General features: G+C 47.3%; 1 protein-coding gene across 5 annotated transcripts; it reads left to right on the top strand.

Annotated features, from left to right (window-relative positions):
• The first annotated feature begins 17,270 nt into the window (after positions 1-17,270).
• LOC123050853 (uncharacterized) lies at positions 17,271-21,788 on the top strand. 5 transcript variants are annotated; one of them, XR_006423859.1, is made up of 4 exons: positions 17,271-17,703; positions 17,859-20,910; positions 21,244-21,400; positions 21,536-21,788. XR_006423859.1 is itself a non-coding variant. In XM_044473583.1 (3 exons), exons 1-3 carry the CDS (start codon positions 18,856-18,858, stop codon positions 21,361-21,363), a joined length of 447 nt encoding a protein of 148 aa, XP_044329518.1. In that variant the 5' UTR covers positions 17,271-18,855; the 3' UTR covers positions 21,364-21,518. The 5 variants fall into 5 exon arrangements, 1 of the variants encoding a protein (XP_044329518.1); XR_006423860.1 differs by having other exon boundaries at positions 17,271-18,152; positions 18,792-20,910; XR_006423858.1 differs by having other exon boundaries at positions 17,271-20,910.
• The last annotated feature ends 3,157 nt before the right edge of the window (positions 21,789-24,945 follow it).

Below are 24,945 nucleotides of genomic sequence, written 5' to 3'. Positions count from 1 at the left end.
GCCGACTTACCAGGTACCACACCATGGAAAATAGTGTTTGATTGGCTGAGATTCTTATCAATCAACCCCATACGACGAAATGTCTCATAATAGAGGATGTTGATGCTGCTGCCTCCATCCATGAGTACCTTAGTGAACTTATATCCTCCCACCTGAGGAGCCACCACCAGGGCCAAGTGACCCGGATTATCCACCCGGGGAGGGTGATCCTCCCTACTCCACACTATAGGCTGCTCAGACCACCGCAAGTAGCGTGGAACCGCCGGCTCAACAGCATTCACAGCCCTCTTATGAAGCTTCTGATCTCGCTTACACAGACTGGTGGTAAACACATGATACTGTCCACCGCTAAACTGCTTTGGATTGGTCTGATAACCTCCCTACTGCTGTTGATGACCCTGGCCAGACTGCTGATTAAAGCCCCCTTGACCGTTCTGAGGGTTACAATTTGAGCCGCCACCCGGGCCATGAAAGCCGCCGGCGCCTGAGCCGCCGCCCGGGCCATTGTAATTCTTAAAGGCCTTCATGATTGCACAATCCTTCCATAGATGAGTTGCTGGCTTCTCTCTAGAGCCATGCCTTGGACAAGGCTCATTCAACAGTTGCTCCAGCGTCGGGCCTGACCCGCCGCCTCGGGGAGGGGGCCTCCCCTTGTGTCGCTGGTTACTACCTTGCGAGCTGGCGTTGGCTACAAACTCTAGGCTGCCATCGGCCTTGTGCTTGCCTCCTCCTTGGTTTCCCGGGTTATGCTGAGGACCCTTGCCATTGCCGTTCTTCTTTCCCTTCCCTGTCCTTTCATCATCTGAAGCGGGGTCCTTGGTACCATCAGAATCGGCGTACTTGACAAGAGCCGCCATCAGTGTACCCATATCATTGCAGTCGCGCTTAAGCCGCCCGAGTTTCATCTTCAGGGGCACAAAACGACAATTCTGCTCCAACATTAAGACTGCAGAGCCGGCATCCATCTTATCCGAGGAATGTATTATCTCCTTAACCCGGCGAACCCAATGTGTCGTAGACTCACCCTCCTGCTGCTTGCAGTTAGTCAAATCCACAATTGACATAGACTGCCTACAGGTATCCTTGAAGTTTTGGATGAACCGGGCCTTCAGCTCAGCCCAAGACCCAATGGAATTCGGTGGTAGCCCTTTCAACCAAGTGCGGGCAGTCCCATCTAACATCATGGTGAAGTACTTAGCCATGGCCGCTTCACTGACCTCCAGCAGTTCCATAGCCATCTCATAACTCTCGATCCAGGCTGCGGGTTGTAAGTCTGCCGTGTAATTAGGCACCTTCCTAGGGCCTTTGAAGTCCTTGGGTAGACGTTCATTGCGGATAGCTGGCACTAAACAAGGGACACCCCCAGTCCTGGTAGGGATACCCACGTCGACGGAAGTCGTCGGATAAGCCGGGGGAGTCTGGTAAGCCATCAACTGAGGCACCTGTTCCGCCTCTTGCCGCGCTCTGTCCTGGTCTGCTGCGTGAAAGGCTCCGTTATGAGCCGGGCCACGGCCAGGGGGCGGGTCATGGCGTCGGACGTTACTTGAGCCGGTCGCTGAGACCATGTGCCTGTTGTAACTCGGGCTCCGGCCTGGACGAGGGGTCGAGTGGATCCTGTCCCGGCTGTAGGAGTACGCCTCTTGCTGCGCCAGTGCTGTCTGAAGGAGTTCCCTGATCCGGCGGGTTTCAATAGCCGTCGGAGGGTCGCCGTCAATTGGGAGAGCCGCCAGCCGTGCTGCCGCGGCGACCATGTTCTCCAGCGGGTTGGCATAATGACCCGGTGGTATTGGCACGTACTGAGGCGGGGCAGGGGGCATCTGGGGAGGCCCCATCACTTGTGGCTGAATAGGGGTCCCAGACCCGGGCACTATGACCCCTGGCGGGTTGCTAGACCCTGCACCTGGCGTGTTGAAGAGGTTTCGTGGATCGTAAACCGGAGGGAGTCGAGATTGGGCCTTTTGATGCCTCCTTCTCAGGACCTCATTGGATGCGTTTTGATCCATCGTGAGCCGGAAGGACTGCGCTTGAATCAACTGGGTTTGGGCGTCGAGAGCCGCCCTCTCCGCAACCATCCTGATTCCTTCTGCTGCCAGATCCTCCTTAGATTTCACTAGATCTAACTTTAGCTGTGCCACCTCCGCATCATGCTGAGCTTGATCCGCCGGGTCAACCGTGGCGGTTAGCAGGGCCGTCATCTTGTCCGTGAGATCCATTAGCACCTGAGCCGGCGAGGGCACCGGGTTTCCCGCTCCAGCAGCAGGGTTCTGAACAGGCTGCGCACCGGCCATGAAGATTCCAACCCGGCTTGGCGGCTCAAACGGGTCCGGAATACTGTCACCATCAGAACAACCCATGAGCCTGCCATCTTGAAGTTGATACAACGAGTTTGACTCATCGGTGGTCGACTCGCCGTCAGAGCCGGCAGCCGTCTCATCACCAGATCTAGATCGATCAGAGAGTCCTCCATGGATACATCCCACAAAAGCATGCCTTAAGGCAGGCCGGGCCCGGGCGGGTCGCGCACGCTGAGCCGTCTCGATGAGATCGGTGCAGAGATCCGGCTCAGGGCCCGGCTCATCAATCTTGCCAATGAAAACATGAATTCCGCCGAAGGGGACCCGGTACCCGTACTCAATTGAGCCGGCGTCGGGGCCCCAGTTTGTATCGTCGATGTAGAACTTGCCGCGACGACTCTTGGTCATCCGGCCCACAGCGTATCCCTTGAGCCCTTCGAAGCCGCCCTTCAAGAACTCAAATCCACCGTGCGCTGGCCCCACGGTGGGCGCCAACTGTCGTGGAATTGTCACGGCAGATGTCCTCGAGCTAGGACTTAGTCGTGGAGCCATCGCCGCTAGGAAGCTTGAAGGGGTTAAGCGGGACAACGAACACGAGGGTTTATACTGGTTCGGCCCCTTACGGTGAAGGTAAAAGCCTACGTCCAGTTGAGGTGGTATTGATTAGGGTTTCGATGACCAGGGAGCTTAACTGCTATGCCTGGCTCTCGATGAGATCTTTCTTGTCCCTAAACCGCTGTCGGGTCGTCCCTTTATATAGGGAGGCTGACGCCCAGCAGCTCTCAGAGTCCCGGCCGGCTCATAAGAGTGTCCGGCTCGGACTCTCAACTATTCTTGCCTTACACTACAAGTTCTACCATGATAATGATTGTAACTACGGGCCTTAAGCCATATCCGGGTCTTAAGCCCATCTTTGGCCCACCATCTTCAAGCTTGGCGCCGGGCTTCTGGCAATGACCATATGAGTAACCCGGCCCCTCCTGGCGGGTGACTCTAAGGTCTATATCCTCAACAAGAGTAGAGGAAGACGCGGTGGAGAAGCAGAGGAAGAAGAGATTGAATGAGGCGTACTGTACATCGCATCGGCCTCGACGCCTTTTATGGGCCTGCTTCCGAGTGACTGGCCCATGGGCCCGAGCAATATATCATATCCTGCAACAGTCGCACACCTGATACGTGGCGAAAAAGGTGGCGCAGAAATCGAGGCGCCCCAGTCTACTCACTCCGTTTACTGCGGCACGCTCTATCCCACGCGCTTCTCCAAATTTTTGAATCCCGTAAGATCCGTGAACTGCAGAACAATCAATCATGCAGAAGATTTCACGCTCTAACTCACTCAAAGATCACTGGCATAATTCATTCGACGACCTCAGAATCGATCAAAGCGACTGATACAGGGTCGAAGTTCCAGTTCGATCTCCAGACCTCGATAGAATGCCTCCGAAGCATAGAATCGAGTCGGGACCAACTTCAACCCTTCTTCACTCGGACCTCAATCCATTCGGGGGCTAATGATGATGACATGTACCTAGGGTAGGGTCATAGGCCTGACCTAGACGCCCTACCCAAGGACAATGCCCTAGAGTCAAAGATATTCAAAGTCCAACAGAAGATACCGACTGAAATCACCTTGGTGTGCAATTCACTCGACCAGTTATTGCATTCGGATATCCCAATTCCACTCAACCAGCATAAGTCACTCGACCATACAGAAGAATGACTCGGAACATAGAAGATCTAAAGCCACCTCGTGATGGCAGCGGTCAGGCATTCACTCCGTAGTCATTAAGATCATTTATACCTGGCGTTACCAGTACCGCCTCTGTCTTAACCCACATTAAACCCTATCTAACGGGGGATGGCTGGGGTCCTGGCGCACTCTATATAAGCCACCCCCTCCTCTGGGACAAGGGTTCGCACCCCCTATAACTCACGCGCATATTCCAGTCGACAAGCCTCCAGGCACCGAGACGTGGGGTTGCTACTTCCGCAGAGAAGGGCCTGAACTCGTAAACCTTGCATGTAGAACTTCACCATAGCTAGGGCCTTGCCTCCTCTTACATATCCCCTACTCTTACTATCAGACTTACTCCCACGATAGCCGCCGCTACTACACCCGTGTGCGCCGCCCCCGTCCACCCCCTTCGTCTTCGTCCAGCACCAGCCCGTCGCCAGTGTCGCCGTCATCTTCCCTGACCACTTGGTCTACTCCGACCATCATTGGTGACATCGGCTCCACGCTGATTGGTGCCACAACCTTCATTGAATCTCCTTCTCTAATGTCCCCTCTGACTCCTCGACATGGCTACAACTCGTGCAGGTCGTCCCTCATCTACGCATGCCGGTACTGGCAACATCGATGCATGTCGTCGTCCACGATGTGTCCCCGGGTCGGGCAAGCCTGGTGCAGCGCTTCGTCAACTTCGTCTTCATCCATCTACGCATGGCTGGTGCTGGCAACACTGACGTGTGCCTTCGTCTACGATGTGTCCCAGGTTTGGCAAACCCGGCGCGACGCCTCGTCAATATCGTCTTCATCCCGGCGCACCACTACGTCGACACCACTTCGCCCATGACTAACTCGGCATCTCCTTGCGCCCGCGGCTCCACGACGACTTCCTCGACACCGCCACCCCGACTCGACATCGACCACGACGTACTACGCACGGCTACCTTGACCACGGCTACACCACCCTACGCTCTCGGCTAACTTAACAACGGTACAAACGGCTATCGCCTTCCTTGAGCAACCCCGTCGGTTTCCACTCCAGTCACGACTTTCGTGATGCATCGACCATTACGACTATGGGGGGTGTCTGTCGGCTTGCGTTCGTATTCTTCTCCAGTCTCACCATCTGCGTCCCTACCATTGTGACTGTGGGGGGTGTTGAGTATTACGATTATTAGGAAGTAGAGGATAGATTAGGATTTGATCCTGCCTTTTCTTGTACTCCAACTTGATCATTGTACTCCTATACTAGTGGTTGGGGGGCCACCCTATGGCGCCGCTTGAGAGGAACATGTGTCTCGTTTTCATTTAAAAAAATACATAGAGTCCTCACCTTCGTCTAAAAAGGCATCTAAAAAAATACCCTCACCTTCATCTAAAAAAGAAGTAAAAAAGAAAAAAATATCTCCACAGCCTACTAGCGAGTGCTACTTTGCATAACACTTCATTTAAAAAATACCAGAGGTCCTCACCTCCATCTAAAAAAAAATACATTTAAAAAATAATTCACACCTTCATCTTTTTTTTAAAAAGATGTGTCACCGCGGACAACCAGTTTGCGTCACGTGGCATAGCTGATTGGCGTCTCTTCACGTGTAGCTTAAGGGGTTTAATATATGCTCACGAGGCTCAAGCGATAAACAATAGATTCCATCAATCCCTCTCTATTCCCTTCTAACACATATGTTCAAGGAAAACAATTGTAAGAAAAAAATATATACATCACCCAACGTGCAGCCCTAGGATAGAAAATAACTTGGACTCTTAAACCAAAAAAACAAGTAATGCGTAGCCCCAACGTACAGTCCTAGCAAAGAAAAATTGCAGCACCGAACATACATCCCTGGAAAAGAAAAATATGTTAGACTCTTCAACCCCCAAAAAAAAGCCAAATAACATGCAGCCCAAAAGTACATCCGCAATATTGAATCAATATCATTAGTTTCGTCCTTAGGTATATTTTCATACTGTATTTATTTGGTAATAGAGGTCTTGATTCTTTTTAAATAAGTTCCCTGCAATTTTCTCCATAGTAAGGACAGATTCAATGAACTGTCTATGATAAGTCTTCGACGGAAGTTTTGTAGTATGTTTGGCAATAAGTTCACAATTTTCCATCCAATAATGCAATCTAGTGAAAAACGGCAGTTTATATAGGCCAGTATTCTGCAGGAAAGCCTCTAAAAAAAACGTATTCTGCAGGAAAGCATAATGTATGGTAGTTACTCCATCGGTCTGTTCTTGACTCCGTATTCCCAACTCTCCAAAGACCCAAGTACTTGTCAATAGAGATAGGTTTTAGTTTAGAGTGGTGAAAGAGTAGCTCATCACCATTGGCTGAAAGGAACTATGCTTCACGACAAGCAAGTAAAGAGTATTTCTATGCATTTCACGAGAGGAATGTCTATCAAATTAAAATATGTGATATATCGCTCTCAGTGGTCCAGTTCCTTCATTGACTACAACCACCAACTTGTCTTATAATATGACCAAATGGTGGTTAGAGCAACTCCATCTGGGTGACCCATTTTGTCCGTTAGGGTCATCCAGACACATAACTTGGCCTAACGAGACGACCCAAACGAGCACAACGTCCGCCTGCTGTCCGTTTTGTGTCCGCTCGGACAGATATCCGGCCCAAATTTGAGGCACATTTGAGTCAGAGGCGGACACAAAGTGGACGTTCTTTACGCCCTCCTCGTCCGCCTCTGTCCGGATGCATGTGCAGCTTGGCCCACTTGCCATCCACCCACCCATCCCATCCCATCTCTCTCCTCCTTTTCCTCTTTCTTCTCCCACCCACCCGCCCACTCCGCTCGAGAGCTGCAGCAGCGCCGGCCCGCCGTTCCCGCCAGCGCGTCCTGCAGTCCAACTCGCAGAGCTCGCCGTGCTGGCCCCGCCATGCGCGCGCGCCCAGCCTGCCGTCCCAGCCAACGTGTCTCCACGTTGGAGCTCGCCGCGCCCGGCCTGCACCCTGCGCCTCCCCCCCACCCCGCGCCTCGGCTACCCCGTGCTCGCCCTGCCGCGTGCCCGGCCGTGCTCCTGGGCGCTTCAGGCCGTGCCCGCTCTTGAGCTTCTGGCCGTGGCGCCGCGAGCGCGGGGGAGACTAGGTTAGACCAAGTTATTTTCATCGAGTTCCATTGAGTTAAGGTTCATTTCCTTGATAATTGATAATTATTGTGTGGTGGAACCAATATTGATGCAGTTTTTCTTACATGAACAACTAACATACTTATGATTATACCCTCTATGCAAGCATCTGCGAATATAAGAAGCATAATTAAGATAACATCTAACCATAGCATTAAAATTTATGGTTCCTACAAACCCACATGCAATAGTTCATAACTTAGGATTGGGTAATTCCGTCACTCCAGGCAACCACCATAGACAAAATAATCACACAAGGCTCTCCTCTATGCCCTCAAAGGTGAAGTGATATGTGTCGACATTCACAAATCACCACTAGAAAATCACACCACAACATAATATCAAAGCAATAAACTTTATTCAACTTCACATGACTACTAGCAGCAAGGTTTATCTAATGTGCTCAAGAACGCATCGGACTACTCACAGTTCATCATATAGATCATGATCGGTAGGGATGATAATATGATTAACAATCTGAATATACAAGTCTTTCACCAATTAAACCTCTAGCATCAACTAAATGTAGTAATCAACACAAGAAAGTATCACATCGAAGGATCTAAAGTAATACTCCAGTTCATAGTTGAAAAGTATGGGGAGATGAAGGTGATCGGATGATGGTGCTCATGTAGATGGTGATGGAGACGGTGATCCCAATGATGAATAGATCATTGTTGATGACGATCCCTTTGATTTCCCTCTCCCGGATGTATGGAATTTCGGTAGATCATCCTGGCGGAGGTGAAAAGGTATCGCTATCCATTCTGCCTCGTAGGCAGCGGCGGAAAACGCCATAAAATAGTGGTTTGTAGGACAAGATGCGCCGAGAGGCGATGGAAAGGTGCAGTGTAGGCCTCATGCGCCCCTACTATGCTGTCAAGAGTCAAGCGGTGTAGGCCCCGCAAGGACCTCCCAAAGTGGGTCCAGGTCCCCTTGGCTCTATTCCGGCATAAAAACTCCGAAACTATTTTATTATATTTTATTGGTCTTCGGAAAATTCAACTCCTCCTGGATTCTTATTTTGGTGCTTTCTTGTAGCTTTCCTGTAATTGATCTTATCCTCCGGTATGTCATGCAAATTAAGAGGAAAAAGGTATTAGATTGGTGTGATAATGTGCAAAATATCATTCATAAAGAGTACTTTATAACAAGAAATAGTGATGCAAAATGGTCGTATCAGCTGCCCCAAGCTTATTAGACTTAGCTTGTCACCAAGCGAATACCAAGCTTCGTTTTTAGCTTTTATTATGAAAGTTGATTTTCTGACCTGACGGTTGTGCCAACTTTGAACACAAAATCTTCAGGTTTTTATCCTTTTCAGGTTCATATTCAAGTTTTCATGTCAAGTTCATCGATTTCTATGTTGGACATGATTGGTGTTTAACATATTGGGTCATGTTCGTTGATTAACTGTTATGTCATATTTGCATTCAGATTCACCTTTTTTGATTTATAATAAATGGTGTAATAATCATGTTATAATAAATGATTAATTGCAGTTGTATTGCATGACCAACATTGTCTTCCGTTTCATATGATCGAATTTATAACTTAACAGAGTATGTTAGAGACTTATAGTCATTCCAATGGAACAACATAATAAGGTATTCAATCATTTTATTACAACTTCTCGTCATCACTCATTTACTTTAAACTTGTATCCCATCATTCAGTAGTGTCAATAGACTAGTTTCAAAAATCTCATGGCACGAGGAAATAACAAGGACAATTTAAAACAGGTTGAGTACCACTTCCAATGAAATAGTGATTTTTTACAAACCAAAAGTTGTGTGTGTGTGTGTGTGTGTGTGTGGGTGGGTGGGTGTGTGTGTTCCTTTTCAAATTTAAAACATGTATGTTGTGTCATCTACCCAATGTCCTAGATCCTCACTAAGAGAAATTTAGAATATCTCAAAACGTTCAAAAGATGGAGTGAGCTTAATAAGATAATATGTCAGAATTTGTAGCTCTACTGAAGGCCTTATACACCATGGCTATCAACATGAAATCTATCGTATGCAATCAAAACCACATCAACCAATTGTGCCAATCAACCAATATTAAATTGCAATTCCATGCAGAAATAACCGTCAAAAGTGTAAAACGTGCGATGAATACCACTAGAGGGGAGTTGTAGTTAATACAAAACACAGGATATTTCAAAGCAGGATGGCCACCCTCCTGTTGATTTTAGTGGCTATCTGCTTAAATGATGTGCTTATAGAATTATATTCGTTCTTTACCAACATTGTGAAACCAAGGCAAACACTCCTAACATTGAAAGGCATGCATTCTTTAGTCCTTTGCTTGCCTTTTTTGTTTAATGAGTTTTTTGAAACGTAAATGCTCATACAATTCATACCCATTATTGCTTACAAAAATTATCTTGGTCATGGTACGAGGGAGGTAAGATAATCATTAACAATTTTAGTTAGAGCCAAGAATTTGACCCATTTTTAATACATGTCTACTTATTGTGTTTTCCTTTTTTTCATACCATGTATTCATACTCCCGCCATTTGAAAATACATTGGAAATTATTTTTTCCTACTTCACACTTTATAGAGTTTGACTGAGTTTATGAAAAATATAGCAACATCCACAACACCAAATCAGTGTTATTAGCTCCATTTCGGGGGGGGGGGGGGTATGCTTTTTTTGCAGGGGAAATATAATATTAGTTCCATCCTGAGACATATTTTCATACTGTATTTATTCAGTAATATAAATCTTGAAAAAAACATAAGAATTACCTGCGATTTTCTCCATAGTGAAAACAGATTTGATGATCTGTCTATGATAAGATGTGTTTGGTGGAAGTTTTACAGTATGTTGGCGATAAGTTCACGATTTTCCATCCAATAAAGAAAGAGAATAATGTAGGTTAGATATCCCTCTTTGCATGCACTAAATGATAACGTCAACACCTGTTTTACTCCCCCCGGTCTGTTCTTGACTCCCTATTCCCCATGTATGATGTGATGATTGAATGATGTATTGCTCTTCGTGCATAGGCACGTATATATGATGTACAAAGGTGGGCCACGGACCTCAACTATACAAGGAACTAGGAGGCGGGCCCAATACACAATATGCACATAACACATATACTCAACCCCCCCCCCCCCCACGCAGTCGAAGCGGCACCGCGGCTGACACAAAGACTGTACCGGAACTCCTCAAATGACGCCATAGGCAAGCCCTTGGTCATGATATCTGCAAATTGTTGGGAAGTAGGGATGTGTAGAACACGAATATGGCCAAGGGCCACCTGTTCCCGAACAAAATGAATATCCAACTCAATATGCTTGGTCCATGATGCACCGGGTTAGCGGAGAGCTGGACTGCCGAGATGTTGTCGCAGTAGACCACCGTGGCACGGTCAACAGGGCTAGAAAGCTCCTGAAGCAGCTGCCGAAGCCACAAACACTCGGCGACGGCATTGGCCACTGCGCGATACTCAGCCTCAGCATTGGAACGAGAGACCGTAGGCTGCCGCTTGGACGACCACGAGATAAGTGAGGGTCCAAGGTAGACACAATAGCCCGAGGTGGAGCGACGAGTGTCAGGGCAGCCCGCGCAGTCTGCATCGGAGTAGGCGGTGAGGGCGGTGTCGGCGGAGGCATGAAGCGTGACGCCAAGATCCATAGTGCCACAGACATAGCAGAGAATCCGCTTGACCACAGCTCAGTGAACGTCTCAAGGAGCATGCATATGAAGACACACCTGCTGCACGGCATACTGGATCTCCGGTCGAGTCAGAGTGAGGTACTAAAGAGCACCAACAATAGACCGATAGAAAGCAGCATCCGAAGCAGGAGAACCATCCATGGCAGAAAGCTCGGCCTTGGTATCAACAGGCGTAGCGGCGGGCTTGCAGTTAAGCATGCCGGCGAGCCCCAGGAGCTCATGGGCATACTTCTGCTGATGAAGGAAGAAGCCATCGGGACGGCGCACCACGTCGATGTCGGGGAACGTAGTAATTTCAAAAAATTTCCTACGCACACGCAAGATCATGGTGATGCATAGCAACGAGAGGGGAGAGTGTTGTTCACGTACCCTCGTAGACCGACAGCGGAAGCGTTATCACAACGCGGTTGATGTAGTCGTACGTCTTCACGATCCGACCGATCAAGTACTGAACGCACGGCACCTCCGAGTTCTACACACGTTCAGCTCGATGACGTCCCTCGAACTCCGATCCAGCCGAGTGTTGAGGGAGAGTTTCGTCAGCACGACGGCGTGGTGACGATGATGATGTTCCACCGACGCAGGGCTTCGCCTAAGCTCCGCAACGGTATTATCGAGGTGTAATATGATGGAGGGGGGCACCGCACACGGCTAAGAGATCTCAAGGATCAACTGTTGTGTCCCTGGGGTGCCCCCCTGCCCCCGTATATAAAGGAGCAAGGGGAAGAGGGCCGGCCAAGGGGAGGTGGCGCGCCCAAGGGGGGAGTCCTACTCCCACCGGGAGTAGGACTCCTCCTTTCCTTGTGGGAGTAGGAGAAGGGAAGGGGGAAGGAGAAAGAAGGAAGGGGGCGCCCCCCTTCCCTAGTCCAATTCGGACTAGCCCATGGGGAGGGGTGCGGCCACCCTTTGGGGTCTTTCTCTCCTTTCCCGTATGGCCCATTAAGGCCCAATACGAATTCCCGTAACTCTCCGGTACTCCGAAAAATACCCGAATCACTCGGAACCTTTCCGAAGTCCGAATATAGTCGTCCAATATATCGATCTTTACGTCTCGGCCATTTCGAGACTCCTCGTCATGTCCCCGATCTCATCCGGGACTCTGAACTTCTTCGGTACATCAAAACTCAATAAAACTGTCATCGTAACGTTAAGCGTGCGGACCCTACGGGTTCGAGAACTATGTAGACATGACCGAGACACCTCTCCTGTCAATAACCAATAGCGGGACCTGGATGCCCATATTGGCTCCCACATATTCTACGAAGATCTTTATCGGTCAGACCGCATAACAACATACGTTGTTCCCTTTGTCACCGGTATGTTACTTGCCCGAGATTTGATCGTCGGTATCTCGATACCTAGTTCAATCTTGTTACCGGCAAGTCTCTTTACTCGTTCCGTAATACATCATCCCGCAACTAACTCATTAGTCACAATGCTTGCAAGGCTTATAGTGATGTGCATTACCGAGTGGGCCCAGAGATACCTCTCCGACAATCGGAGTGACAAATCCTAATCTCGAAATACCCAACCCAACAAGTACCTTTGGAGACACCTGTAGAGCACCTTTATAATCATCCATTTACGTTGTGACGTTTGGTAGCACACAAAGTGTTCCTCTGGTAAACGGGAGTTGCATAATCTCATAGTCATAGGAACATGTATAAGTCATGAAGAAAGCAATAGCAACATACTAAACGATCGGGTGCTAAGCTAACGGAATGGGTCAAGTCAATCACGTCATTCTCCTAATGAGGTGATCTCGTTAATCAAATGACAACTCATGTCTATGGCCAGGAAACATAACCATCTTTGATTAACGAGCTAGTCAAGTAGAGGCATACTAGTGACGCTCTTGTTTGTCTATGTATTCACACATGTATTATGTTTCCGGTTAATACAATTCTAGCATGAATAATAAACATTTATCATGATATAAGGAAATATATAATACTTTATTATTGCCTCTAGGGCATATTTCCTTCAGTCGACACCGAGGAAGTAGTGCAAAGGACCCAAGTCCTTGATGGCGAACTCAGCGTGAAGACGAGCCATGAGCTGACTGAGAAGACCAGCCGTACATGCCATCAAGATGATGTCGTCGACCTAGAGCAGCAAGTAGGCCATGTCGGAGCCCTGATGATAGACGAAGAGTGAGGCGTCCGAGCGGGTAGAGCGGAACCCAAGCTGGTGGAGAAACGCCGCGATGCGCTGGTACCAAGCGCGCGGAGCCTGCTTGAGTCCGTACAAGGACCGCGAAAGCAGGCACACGTGGTCGGGAAGCGTCAGGTCAACAAACCCGGTGGGCTGCTGGCAGAAGACCTGCTCCTTGAGGTGACCATGGAGGAAGGCGTTAGAGACGTCCATCTGGTGCACCGGCCAAGCACGGGAGACCGCAAGGTGGAGAACCGTGCATATCATGCCGGGCTTGACGACCGGAGCGAAGGTGTCGGTGAAGTCGATGCCAGCTCGTCGTCGGAAGCCACGAACGACCCAACGCGCTTTGTAGCAATCAAGGGTACCATCAGGACGGAGCTTGTGTTTAAAGACCCACTTCCCGGTAATCACGTTGGCATGCCGGGGACGGGGAACAAGTTGCCACGTTCGGTTGCGCAACAGGGCGTCAAACTCCTCTTGCATCGCAGCCATCCAGAGCGGGTCACGAAGAGTGGCTCGAACGGAGGTCGGCAACAGCGACGGCTCAGAGGTGGACACCGCATGGACATAGTCATGCGAGGCGTAGCGCGAGCTTGGGCGAAAAACGCCCGTACGGGCGCGGGTGACCGGACCAGCCACAGGCGCAAGGGGGGCCGCCGGCACCGGGGGCGCCGACGGGGCTGAGGGCGGCCGGGGGCCCGGGGGCGCCGGCGGGGCCAGGGGCACCGGGAGGGCCGCGGGCGCCGGGAGGCCGCGGTGGCCGCGGGCACCAGGGGCGCCGGGGGCCGCAGGCGCCAACTCAGGGGCGCCGGGGGCGCCAGCGCCGCGGCTGTAGGAGGCGCCGCATGCGGGGGGCGCGCCTCAAAGCCAGGAGCGGCCCAAGAAAGGCGCGCGAGCGCTCTGGGAGAGGCGTCGACGAGCCTGCGTCACCGGTGGCGGGAGGAACAGCCGGGGGTACCTGGTGAAACGGAAACACATGGTCATCCAAGTAAACGTGCCGGGAAGTGAACACACGGTGGGATACGTGATCATAGCACCGATATCCCTTGGAGTTAGAGGGGTAGCCGATAAAGATGCAAGCGACAGATCGAGGTGCAAACTTGTGAGAAGCAGTGTCGGCAGTGCTGGGATAGCAAAGGCACCCAAAAATACGCAAGTCGTCATAAGACAGGGACGTACCAAAGCGAAGATGGTGAGGTGCGTAGTTCCACCGTGGGCGGCATGGCCTAATGTTAAGAAGAAGTGATGCAGTAGCGAGTGCGTCCGGCCAGAAACGAGGCGGCACGTTGGCATGAAACAGGAGCATGTGAACGCAGTCATTCAGAGTGCGAAGGACGCGTTCGGCTCGATCGTTCTGTTGTGAAGTGTACGGGCATGTGAGGCGGAAAATTGTACCATGATGTGACAAAAAGGTGCGGAAAACGAGGTTGTCGAACTCTTTTCCATTTTCCGTCTGAAGCGCAAGGATGGGACGCCCAAACTGCGTGCGGACATAGGAGTAAAAAGTCGTCAAGGTAGAGAGTGCATCCGACTTTCTGCGCAAAGGAAAAGTCCACACATAATGAGAATAATCATCAAGAATGATCAGATAATATAAATAGCCCGAGGTACTGGGAACCGGAGAAGTCCACACATCACTATGAATCAACTGAAAAGGAAAAGAAGCAATGGTGATGGAATTATTAAACGGCAGACGAACATGTTTGCCGACTCGACATGCATGACAAGTGTGATCCTCGATCTTATTGCAACTGAAACAGAAACTCCTAAGAATATGACAAAGTGTGACGGGGTTGGGATGACCCAAGTGAGCGTGCCAGAGATCGACTCCAGCGGAGAGAGCAACCGGTGCGGTGGTGGTGGATGAAGGCGAGTGCACCGGATAGAGCTCATCGGGGCTGTCACATCGGTGAAGTACCATCCTGGTTCGAGCATCTTTGACACAAAAACCAAGCTCGTCAAATTCAACGGTAACAGGATTTTCACGAGTGAAAAAACGAACAGAAATGAGATTCTTCATAAGATGAGGTGACACGAGTATGTTAGACAAAGATAATGGAGTAGACCTAGAAGGAAAAGAAGTGTGCCCAATGTGTGTGATAGGAAGAGTGGAACCGTCACCGACAATGATGCGGCGATCGGTGGAGACAGGAGTGAAGGAGGCAAGGTTATCAGGATGAGCAAACATGTAAGCCGTAGCACCGGTGTCCATGTACCAATCACCACCTCCAGTGTAGTTATTCGGCGTAGGAGCGGCATGCAGTGCGGGGAGGAGCACCGGGTCCTAGGGTGTCGGCGGCAGGGCCGGCGAGGGGGGCGGAGACGCCATGGGGAGGCCGTAGCCGCCGCTCGGTTGCGGCGGTGGGTACTCTCCATACAGTATGGGTAGCAGCCCCGGCTGCGACTGCGGTGCCGGGTAGGCCGGATGGCCCATCGGAAAAATCTCCTGGTCAGCTGACAGATGCTGCAGGTGCTGGGTGCCGTCAGGCTGGTGCGAGTGTTGACCTGCTGACGACCCCCACCAGTACCCGAGAGACCCGTACACGGGCGGAGCCCCGTACGTAGGATTCCCGTACGTGGGAACAGGCCCGTCAAACGCCCCGCGCAACAGCAAAGGGTCGACGGGCAGAGGCGGCGCCGGCGGTGGGGCGACGACGGACTGGCCGAAGAGCGTCGACGATGGCGGGGCCGCGCCGTAGGACGCCGGCGGCGGAGCCGCGCTAGAGGGCCCATAGCAGGACTGGCCGGAGAGCGCCAATGGCAGCGGGGCCGCGCCGTAGGACACCGGCGGCGAAGCCGCGCCAGAGGGCTCCGTCAGCGGGACGGCAGAGGCGGCGGCGGACGGGCCGGTGGACACAATCGGGCGGCTGGCCAGCGGATCGCGACAGGCGGCAGCAGTGGCTTGCAAGGCGAGCGGGCGCTGGCAGGCGACGCGAGCAGGCGAGGCCTGCTGGCGATCGGGAATGAGCGGGCGGGACAGCGGCGATCGGGAATGAGCGGGCGGGACAGCGGCGATCGGGAATGAGCGGGCGGGACAGCGGCGATCGGGAACGAGCAGGCGAGGCGTGCTGGCAATCGGGAAAAGCGGACAACGGGCAGCGTGCAAGGCGTGCTGGCGGACAGCGTGCGGGACGGGTCGGGCGGGGCAGCAGCGGGTGGAGCAGCTTCGGCCGGAAAAGGCGGCTCGAGTCGGGGCAGCTGCAGGTGGCGGCTAGCGCAGCTGGGCGATCGCAGCAGCGTGGCGATGGCAAGCGGGCGAGCGTGGGATCGGGAGGCTGTGGGTAGCGCTAGCGACGCGGGAGGCAGCAGGCTAGCGATCGCCGGGTTGGGATTGGGAGGCTGTGGCAGTTGCAGAGGGATACAACGGCGGCAGGAACGATGGCGGCTGGATCACGCGCGCGGCAGGAAGAGGCGGGAGTGGCGGCCGACGCGGAGAGCGCGCGAGCAGCGGCGGCTGGGTGGCGGCGGCGGCGGCGGAAGGTGAAGCGGCGACCGGCGCGAAAGGCGCACTAATGGCGGCGGCTAGGTTGCAGCGGCGGCGGCACATAGGAGACGCGTGGCGGCGGCGGTGGAACGCTAGGGTTAGAACCCAGAAACTGATACCATGTATGATGTATGATTGCACGATGTATTGCTCTTCGTGCCTATGCACGTATATATGATGTAAAAAGATGGGCCATGGATCTCAACTATACAAGGAATTAGAAGGCGGGCCCAATACATAATAGGTACATAATACATACACTGAACACCCATGCTTCAAAGACTAAAGTACTTTTAATGAAGATTTTTTTTATATTTGGAGTGGTGAAGTGTCCATCAGATATGAAGTATTAGGTGCATTTCACGATAGCACTGTCTACCAAATTAAAATATGTGACATATGTCCCTTTCTAAGTGGTTCAGTTTCTTGATTGACACCAATCATCAAATCTATAATACTTAAATAATTCATCCCCATTACCTTATTTCTCTTAACATGCAAGTTATCCAACTCATTAGCCTTGCCACATCAGCAATAACTCTTATTTATATTCAATTGCGAGCTCGCCACATCAGTAATTCTTTTCAACAAGTCGTTTTGTTTTTTTGTTTCAGGGTAACAAAATAAGCGAGCCTCTTTGGGCTTCCGTAACTGATGAGGCGGCGTAATAACCGATCAAGAGAAGCCCGAGAGAAGCCCACCGGTCGAGCTCTTCTTATCCCTGGCAGCAGAACAGGCGACGCCACCATCCACTACCCACGCACCATCGATGCCCTGCAGCCGACCGCTCCGGCGTTCTTCCACGCGGGCGAGCAGAGGCACCCCATGACGCCGCATCCTCCTCTCCTTCTCCTGGCGTGCGAGGACCTCGACCAAGCCACCTCCATCGCGACATCGATCTGGCCGCCGCCTCACCTGCGTCTCGATCTAATCTGGGGAGAGATGGTGATGGGTGGGGGCGGCGGAGGTAGGGGAGAGGGTGAGGGAGATCCGGTGCAGAACTACCACACTGCAGACTTGAGGCGCCCTACCCCGGCCACCTCGACGACTCTGCCTCCTGAAGCACAACCTTCGCCACCTCCCTGCTGCACAGAAGCGACGATGCCGCCGCCTCTCAACAATCGACTTCCCGTGCTCCCGCAAAAAAAAACCTTCAGATAGCGGAGCGGCATCGCTCCCATAGTTTTCAACATCAGGTTGGGGTCTGCACCTTTGCTCCAAAATTGTGTCATGCCTGCCAGGTCATGCAAAGTTAATCCGAAGTTCCCTCTTGCATTATATTGATCTCAAAAGAATATGTATTGTATCATAATTATAGGATTACTGATGCATACCATTGCGATTATTTCAGTGTCGTCACAGGTCCGTTCTCTTTTTCATGAAGTTGGCTTGGGGCTTTGCCCACATGACAACTTTTCGTTTGAAATATAGAAGATATAAATCAGTGAAGTTGATGTTATAAACTCATGTTTCGGCACTGCACGGAAAACTTTGAGATCTATATTGTCATCTCAACAGATGAAGACATGGATTACATATTAAAAGTGCATCAATGTTCTGTCATTCAACACCATATGTCTGGTATATCATTGACAACCAATGATTTTTTTATGGTTGAAAAATACTTCATCGCTGCACTATGATGGTAAGATATGTTTTGTCTTCCTCTAAGGAAACTTCATACTTCCAACACTATTTTATTTCAAACTGGAGGGCTAAATAAATATTGTATATATGTCTTACCAAGACATTTTCTAAGTAACATAGTGAGTTCAAATTGTTTTTTTTTCTGTAACCTTTGATAGAAGGATCCACACATGTTTTGTTTTCTGCGTATATATTTGTGCTACCAGGATTGCATTATATTTTTCCGAGTCCAGAGAGACGGACCTTGCTCATGATGGCAGTGAGTGTTATGTTTGTTTTACTTGATAATCCTTAATTTTCCAATTCACAGCTTTGTGTACTGCTGTTATACACACACTTCCAAAAGAAAGAACATATTTTGTTCTTTCTTCTTTTAAAATTAAATATGCTTGAATTTCCTTTTGTCGATTTCTAAAATTACCTTCCTGATAGTTTCCATACATGCATATACCCTTTTTGGTCATTATAGAAATATATTGTTTTAACGATGCCTGTTAGCTATATGTCGTATGATTCCTTTGATTTTGAGTTGATAATTGTGATGTCATTTCGTTATGCGAAAACTGCTCTGCCTTGCACAAGAGGTTCTTATATACTCAGGAGAGTACTGATGGTTATGCTTGATTGCGCATCAAAGGTACAATAGTTCTCATGAATGGTCATACTCGTCCTCCTCTTGCCCCTGGTCGTCATTGCCATCGATGGGAGACGAGATCGTCGGCGACGCGCTGCTGGTGTGGGATTTGGCCCAGGTGATCTGGGGCACTGCTGCCACTCGTGCGGCAGAACGGCGGCTGCAGCGGTGCGTCTGGGGAGTGATGCATAGACCTGGTCTTGTGTTGGGCAGGCAAAGTCGTTCGACGGGATGCAAAAGTTCTTCATCCACTTCCATGGCCCCAACGACAATACGCCCCCATGTAATCTCATCTCCTGCTCAACTATTTTGCTTCTTTTCATTGATTATATAGGTGCAGATTCATACATTAGTTGTTGATACTATTTGAATTCCCTTTGTATTTACTGTCCTAACACCCATGAAATTCACTTTATGAAATGTAACCAAGCTGTATGATTTTCAGTGCAAGAATCCATTAGAATTCTATACCTACAGTCATGCTGATATGATGGATCTGGATGAACCATTTGATCCCATGTTTAGTTGACCTATGGGCAACCCGTTTGGTATTTTAGACCCAAATTTTGTTGAGAGAGCCGCTCCTGGTTTCTTTGGTCGGGGAACTCAGGTTACACATCGTAGGGATGTGCGGCAGATACCTATCACACTAATAATCCCCAAACTGGAAGTTCTGGTCGGTGCAGGGTATTATCACCTCATGCCATTGTCCATTGTACTTTTAGTTTACTTTTCGCTTCTACTCTATTTTTTGTACACATGGACTGCTTATTGTGTTGTCTTTGATTATAATTTTCTGCAATAGAAATAGTCACCACACATGATAATGTACATCTCTTTTATAAGAATGAAATCTGTAACTCTCCTTTGGATAAATGCCTATGAACAAGTCATGACTGAACTATAGTGCATCCAATTAGGTCATGTACCAAACAAGCAAATCCACTGTCCACTGCTTTGTACATTAAAACATTGCTCTTTGTTCTTGTTTTAATCAGCAAGACAACAATTCAACATAATTGTCTTTCTTTTAGATGTTATTGAAACTGCCTAAACACCCTGTGTTGCTACGGATATAGATAGATACCTACAGCACTCATATGCTCATTTTTAGACATAGGTGTAATTAACCAAACTAACGTGACCTTATTTTAAATTTTGCTCGATATTAAATTTTCACAGAGATTTAATTAAGATTTATTAAACCGCTCTTATATTATATGTTGGTTTGTTCCTTTATACTCCAGAAGAAAAAAATATGACTAACAAAACTCTGTCAATGATTTGAAGTATCAGTTTGCCTGCCTTTTATTGCACTCACTGGATAATTGTCTGCTTTCAAATTGTTATGATCTTTGATCCATATAACTAAGTGAATGTTCTATCTTTTCAGCTTCTCCCTATCTGTGTGTGTGTGTTCTGATCCATTTTCAGGATAGAAATGTTCCTCGGCACCATAAAAGCATCAACGGAGGAACAACCTTTTTTATTTTCTGTTGCCTCTACTATATTGTTGTTGCCACAAGGATTTACCTGGACACGGAGCCACCATGATGTGTTTAAAAATTATTACATTATCCTTTTCTAACCTGATGGTGTTAGAAACATCTTGGCATTCAAGCATGATTAGTTCATTGTTTATTAATTACAATTATGTAAAAAAATCACTGATCATCGCTTACAATTATATAGTAGTGATGATATGCTTTCTATCTGTCCTGATGAAATTCAGGAAATTACTTTGCAAGGAAAAATATTATCTATAGTTAAAAGATACAATTCTTATTGTGGAGATCAACATGTTCTTGTTATATCATTTTGTGCACTACCTACCTCTTGATATACAAATGTAGTAGGGTCAATAAATTTTGGATGAGAAGTGTATGTTTAGAGTTGGTAAATAAGTTTACATACCATCGACTCTTCATAAATCATGTATTGTTCCTTGATTTACTAGAAGAAAATACTGTATATGTCATGGAGTCATCTTACTGAAACTTTTCTTCCGCAGATACTACGAATTCTTTGTGAGAGGATGCTTCTGCTGGAGACCTGGATCCAGTCCAATGATTTATCCGACAAAGAGGCGAGCTCACATGTAAACATGTGTTCTTTTAAGACAGTAAGGAAAAACACCCATCTTCTGAAATGCTTTCCTCTATTGTCGTAATTGAAGGAAAGGTCTAATGTATTTCTAGACTTCTTTATGCATGTATTGTGTGAAAAAGAATGTGTTAATGTGATCAGAATTATTAATAGGAAGTGTATTGTATCATTATTATAGAACGGAGTTCTGATTTTAATATACACGTTAAGCTCGTGGAAAGGTAAAAAATAATTCAACATTCAAATTCTTCTTCATGCCAACCTGAAACTTGGAACACAATAGAATTTAGTGAACTCACTCTAAACAAATTTTGTGATGGTGTCCGCATTCACTGGTCGCACAATGCAGGAGAAGCATTGTTGGGGGTTCCTCACTGTCACCAAGGGGATGCAACCTACATCAATCGTGCAGAGAGCCACTGATGTGTCCGTGCCCATGTTGTGCTTCACCGAGCTTCGGGAAAAATAATCTATTTCTTGGATTAGTCCATGCTTACAAGTGAAGAGTATGTGCTTTGATAGGATCTGTAGCTACCGACTTTACATCGTTTGCTGATAGGTGTTCTGCCCTTGGTTTTTTAGACTTTTGCGATCCTATGAACCTTTACTCAAAAACTAACCCTCTGTGTTCTTCCTTGCAGTTGTGGCCTGTCATTACAATTGTCACAAGGCAGACTTCTATGTTCTACTTAGCATAGACTATTTCATCGCATGCCCTTTGACTTTGGAGTCATGTAACATAAAGAATTCAACCTTGATCTTGCTAGACCTGTCAATGTAATGCTAAAGTAGGTCCTGCTCTTGGTAGGTCCCTCTGTTAGATGTAAACCTGCCTGTAGCTCAAACAAATATATGGAAACCTGCATTGTTAACGTATTGTTCTCTCCTTATGAACATACTGAAATCAACTCTGACTTATGATCTCATGCCAATATTCAGCACCACTATGCTCGCTCTTCTCACAATTGAATGTTTCTTCTTCACTTTATTATTATCCTGTACGAATGCATATGTTGAACCTGAATTCCTACTAACTTAGCATTATCTACTTGACCAAGATTTTAGGACCGGCACCCTCGCGCCAAGGCGCGGTCCCGATCTAGTATATCAAGGCCGGGTGCGATTGTCGTTTGCTCTCACAGGCTGCGACCTTCCGAATCTCCGAATGTAGTTCCCCACTGGCACGTCGCCTACAACACCAGCCTAAAGGGCCCAGGCCCAACAGCTCAATGCGTGCTTCACAAGCTCCACGTTTGTTCTTGAATCATTTTGCTATTTTCCTGTTCTTACATTCATTTATATTCTAAAATCTTTTAAATATCTAGATAGAAATAAGTAATTCAATTAAATTTTACAAACTTTGACTGCAGATTTAAAAACTGTTAACACATAGCAAAAACAATTGTTCTTGCAATTTTTTTAAAGTAATTGTACAATTCAAAAAAAAATGTTTGCACGTCCGAAGAAAAGCTTCTTCCCAATTTTAAGAAATGTCTGGACAATGTAAAAAAATATTTATGTAATTATAAATAAATTTTGTACCATTCAAAGAAATGGTTGTGCCATTAAAACAATGTTCACAACTTATATTTTGTACATTCTTAAAAAATGTTATACGATGTAAAAATATTCATGTAGCTTAACAAAAAAAAATCACACCAACAAAAAAACTGTTCAACATTTATTGACAAATTGTTTAAAATATATTCAGAAATATTCAAACATGTGTTTGAAAACGTGCTCATCATTTATTTGGAAAATGTTCAATGTGTTTCAAAAAAATGTTCTACATGAATACGACAAATTTGAAACTTGTATAAAATGGACATGTCTTTGAAAAAGGAAGAAAAAAAGCGGGGAAAGAAAAAGGGTTAATGGTAGAAAAATAAATAAGAGAAACTTTTTAAGAGTACCGTTACGTTGACTAAATTAATAGGAAAGCACAACTGGTCATGCATCGGCATACATCTTTTAGAAAGAAAGAAAACTGCATCTATAACATGACCAGAAATGACAAAAAAACACATTTAGAAAGAGGTTCCGAGACTTGGTATAATAGGAAATGATGAACCAGCGGGTTACAGGCCACCCTTGGTAGCAAATCATTGAAGATACTCTAGCTTAGAACTAAGCAAGTGGGTGACACCAGACGTTGTTGTTGGCATCGTTGTCGTGGTCGTCCATAGCAGCAAAAAGATATACTGCAAGCGGCCGTGTAATACGGCAGGTAATTGACAGGATCGACATATGCTCGTCACAACAGACAAATGAATCACCAATGATGCATGTTTCGTGGCATGTGTTACGTTGTCTCGAGTCGAGCCTATCGCCCCGCTGCAATTTTCTACTCGACGTAGTAATTAATGAGCAGCGTTAGGTACGTCTGAACCAATGAAGGTAAGGATGAGACTTCGCGGCAACCAACTGCCACGCAAATTGTACATTTTTATTTACTCAATTTGTCTTGCATCCCTTCAAAAAAAAAAGGGTGGCTACTCCGGCCGTCCCAACAGTATTCAATACTACACGCCTGCCTGTCCCGACGCTTATGATTAAGATATGTTGTTTGTTTGTTGTGAATAAACATTTCATCTCTGTACGTGGATGGCCAACTCTCATCAACCTCCTCACCGAAACAAACAAATCAACGCGGTGCTTCTTCCTGTCAATCAACCTGTGGTTGGATGGTTAGAGGGTCAGGTTCAAGTCCAGATGCTCGCATTATTCCTGGATTTATTTCAGAATTTTCGGCGATGTGCTTTCAGTGGGAGGAGACATTTCCATCGACGACGAGACGCCTACGGTGACTTTGTAAATTTCAAGATGACATTCCGGCTCAGTCTCTCGGAGGTGCTCATAGGGGTAAGGTGTGCGTGTGTGCGTTTATAAAGATGAGTATATGCGCGTATGTATGAGCGCTTGCGTCTGTACTGATGTTTAAAAAAAAAGTGCGGTGCTTCTTCCCATCGCAAAACGAATAAATCAGCCGAAAAATTCTGAGTTCCCTGTCCTCCTTCTCCGTTGGCCCGGTTGGGGTTTTGAGACCGGAGGAAACGTGGTATAGGCTCTACTGAGCTGATCTGGTGGGCTGGTAGGAGCGAGTTGGGAGAGGAGTTGGGTGCTGGCCTTGTTGGCTACAAAACCGAAAACCCACAAGCCAACGTCTCCAAATATTTTTGGTAGGAACACAAATGTTTACAAAACTCTCCTTAAACCAAATCAATTACCTTTTCCAAATGAGAACCATACGTACCATGGTGACCACCCACTGCTGTCCACAAGTGGAGCTCATTAGAGGCGATTGAGCGCTTCACTCCGGCTGATTTTAGGAAGATTCTGACCCAGTTTTGAACAACTTTCTGGGCTTTTTTTTCTTTAAAAAAACCCACAAAGGTTTTTTAAACTCTTAAATATCTTCAAATTCATAAAAAATTTCTGAGTTCATAACAATTCGTGCACACCATTTATATTCATCAATATCTTCTCGAATTTGTAAACTAATTCATGATTTTTGTATCAAATTCACGGAATAAAATAAAATTTGCAAACATGTTCTCAAATTTATAAACATTTTTCAAATTCATGAAAGAAATTCAAATCCATCAGTGGTTTTAAAAATAATTGAACTATTTATAAATTCTTGAAGATTTTCAAATCCATGAAAATTTTCTAATTCATGAATATTTTTGTAGTTTGTGAACATTTTCTGAAATTTCGTGAATATTCTAAAATTTGTGAATATATTTATGATTCACAAATATTTATTTAATTTGTAAATAAAAATTGTAACTTCCGAACATCTTTTCAAATCAGCAAACATTTTTGCAAGTAACCAATATTTTTCAAAATCATGAACATTTTTTCAAATTCTTAAAGAATCAATTCATGAACATGTTTGATATTAAAAAGAAAAGAATCAGACATAAAACAAAAGGCGCAAAAAAGACAACATAAAAAGTAAGAAAATCGCTGTGCTCTCGTTTGCCTTTTTTAAGACTCATGTGTGGTGTTGCACGCTGGGCTAGCAACGTATAGAGAACGCTTGACCTAA

Source organism: Triticum aestivum, chromosome 2D (genome assembly GCF_018294505.1).
Source record: "Triticum aestivum cultivar Chinese Spring chromosome 2D, IWGSC CS RefSeq v2.1, whole genome shotgun sequence".
Taxonomy (NCBI): domain Eukaryota; kingdom Viridiplantae; phylum Streptophyta; class Magnoliopsida; order Poales; family Poaceae; genus Triticum; species Triticum aestivum.
This window is presented reverse-complemented; position numbering and strand designations above follow the sequence as displayed.

Bases quoted from the DNA above. Each gene is read 5' to 3' on its own strand.
- LOC123050853 (XM_044473583.1), top strand. From the start codon at position 18,856: ATGGGAGACGAGATCGTCGGCGACGCGCTGCTGGTGTGGGATTTGGCC. The intron at 19,072-20,799 runs GTAATCTCATCT...TTTCTTCCGCAG, and splicing joins CAACGACAATACGCCCCCAT to ATACTACGAATTCTTTGTGA. The intron at 20,911-21,243 runs GTAAGGAAAAAC...CGCACAATGCAG, and splicing joins ACATGTGTTCTTTTAAGACA to GAGAAGCATTGTTGGGGGTT.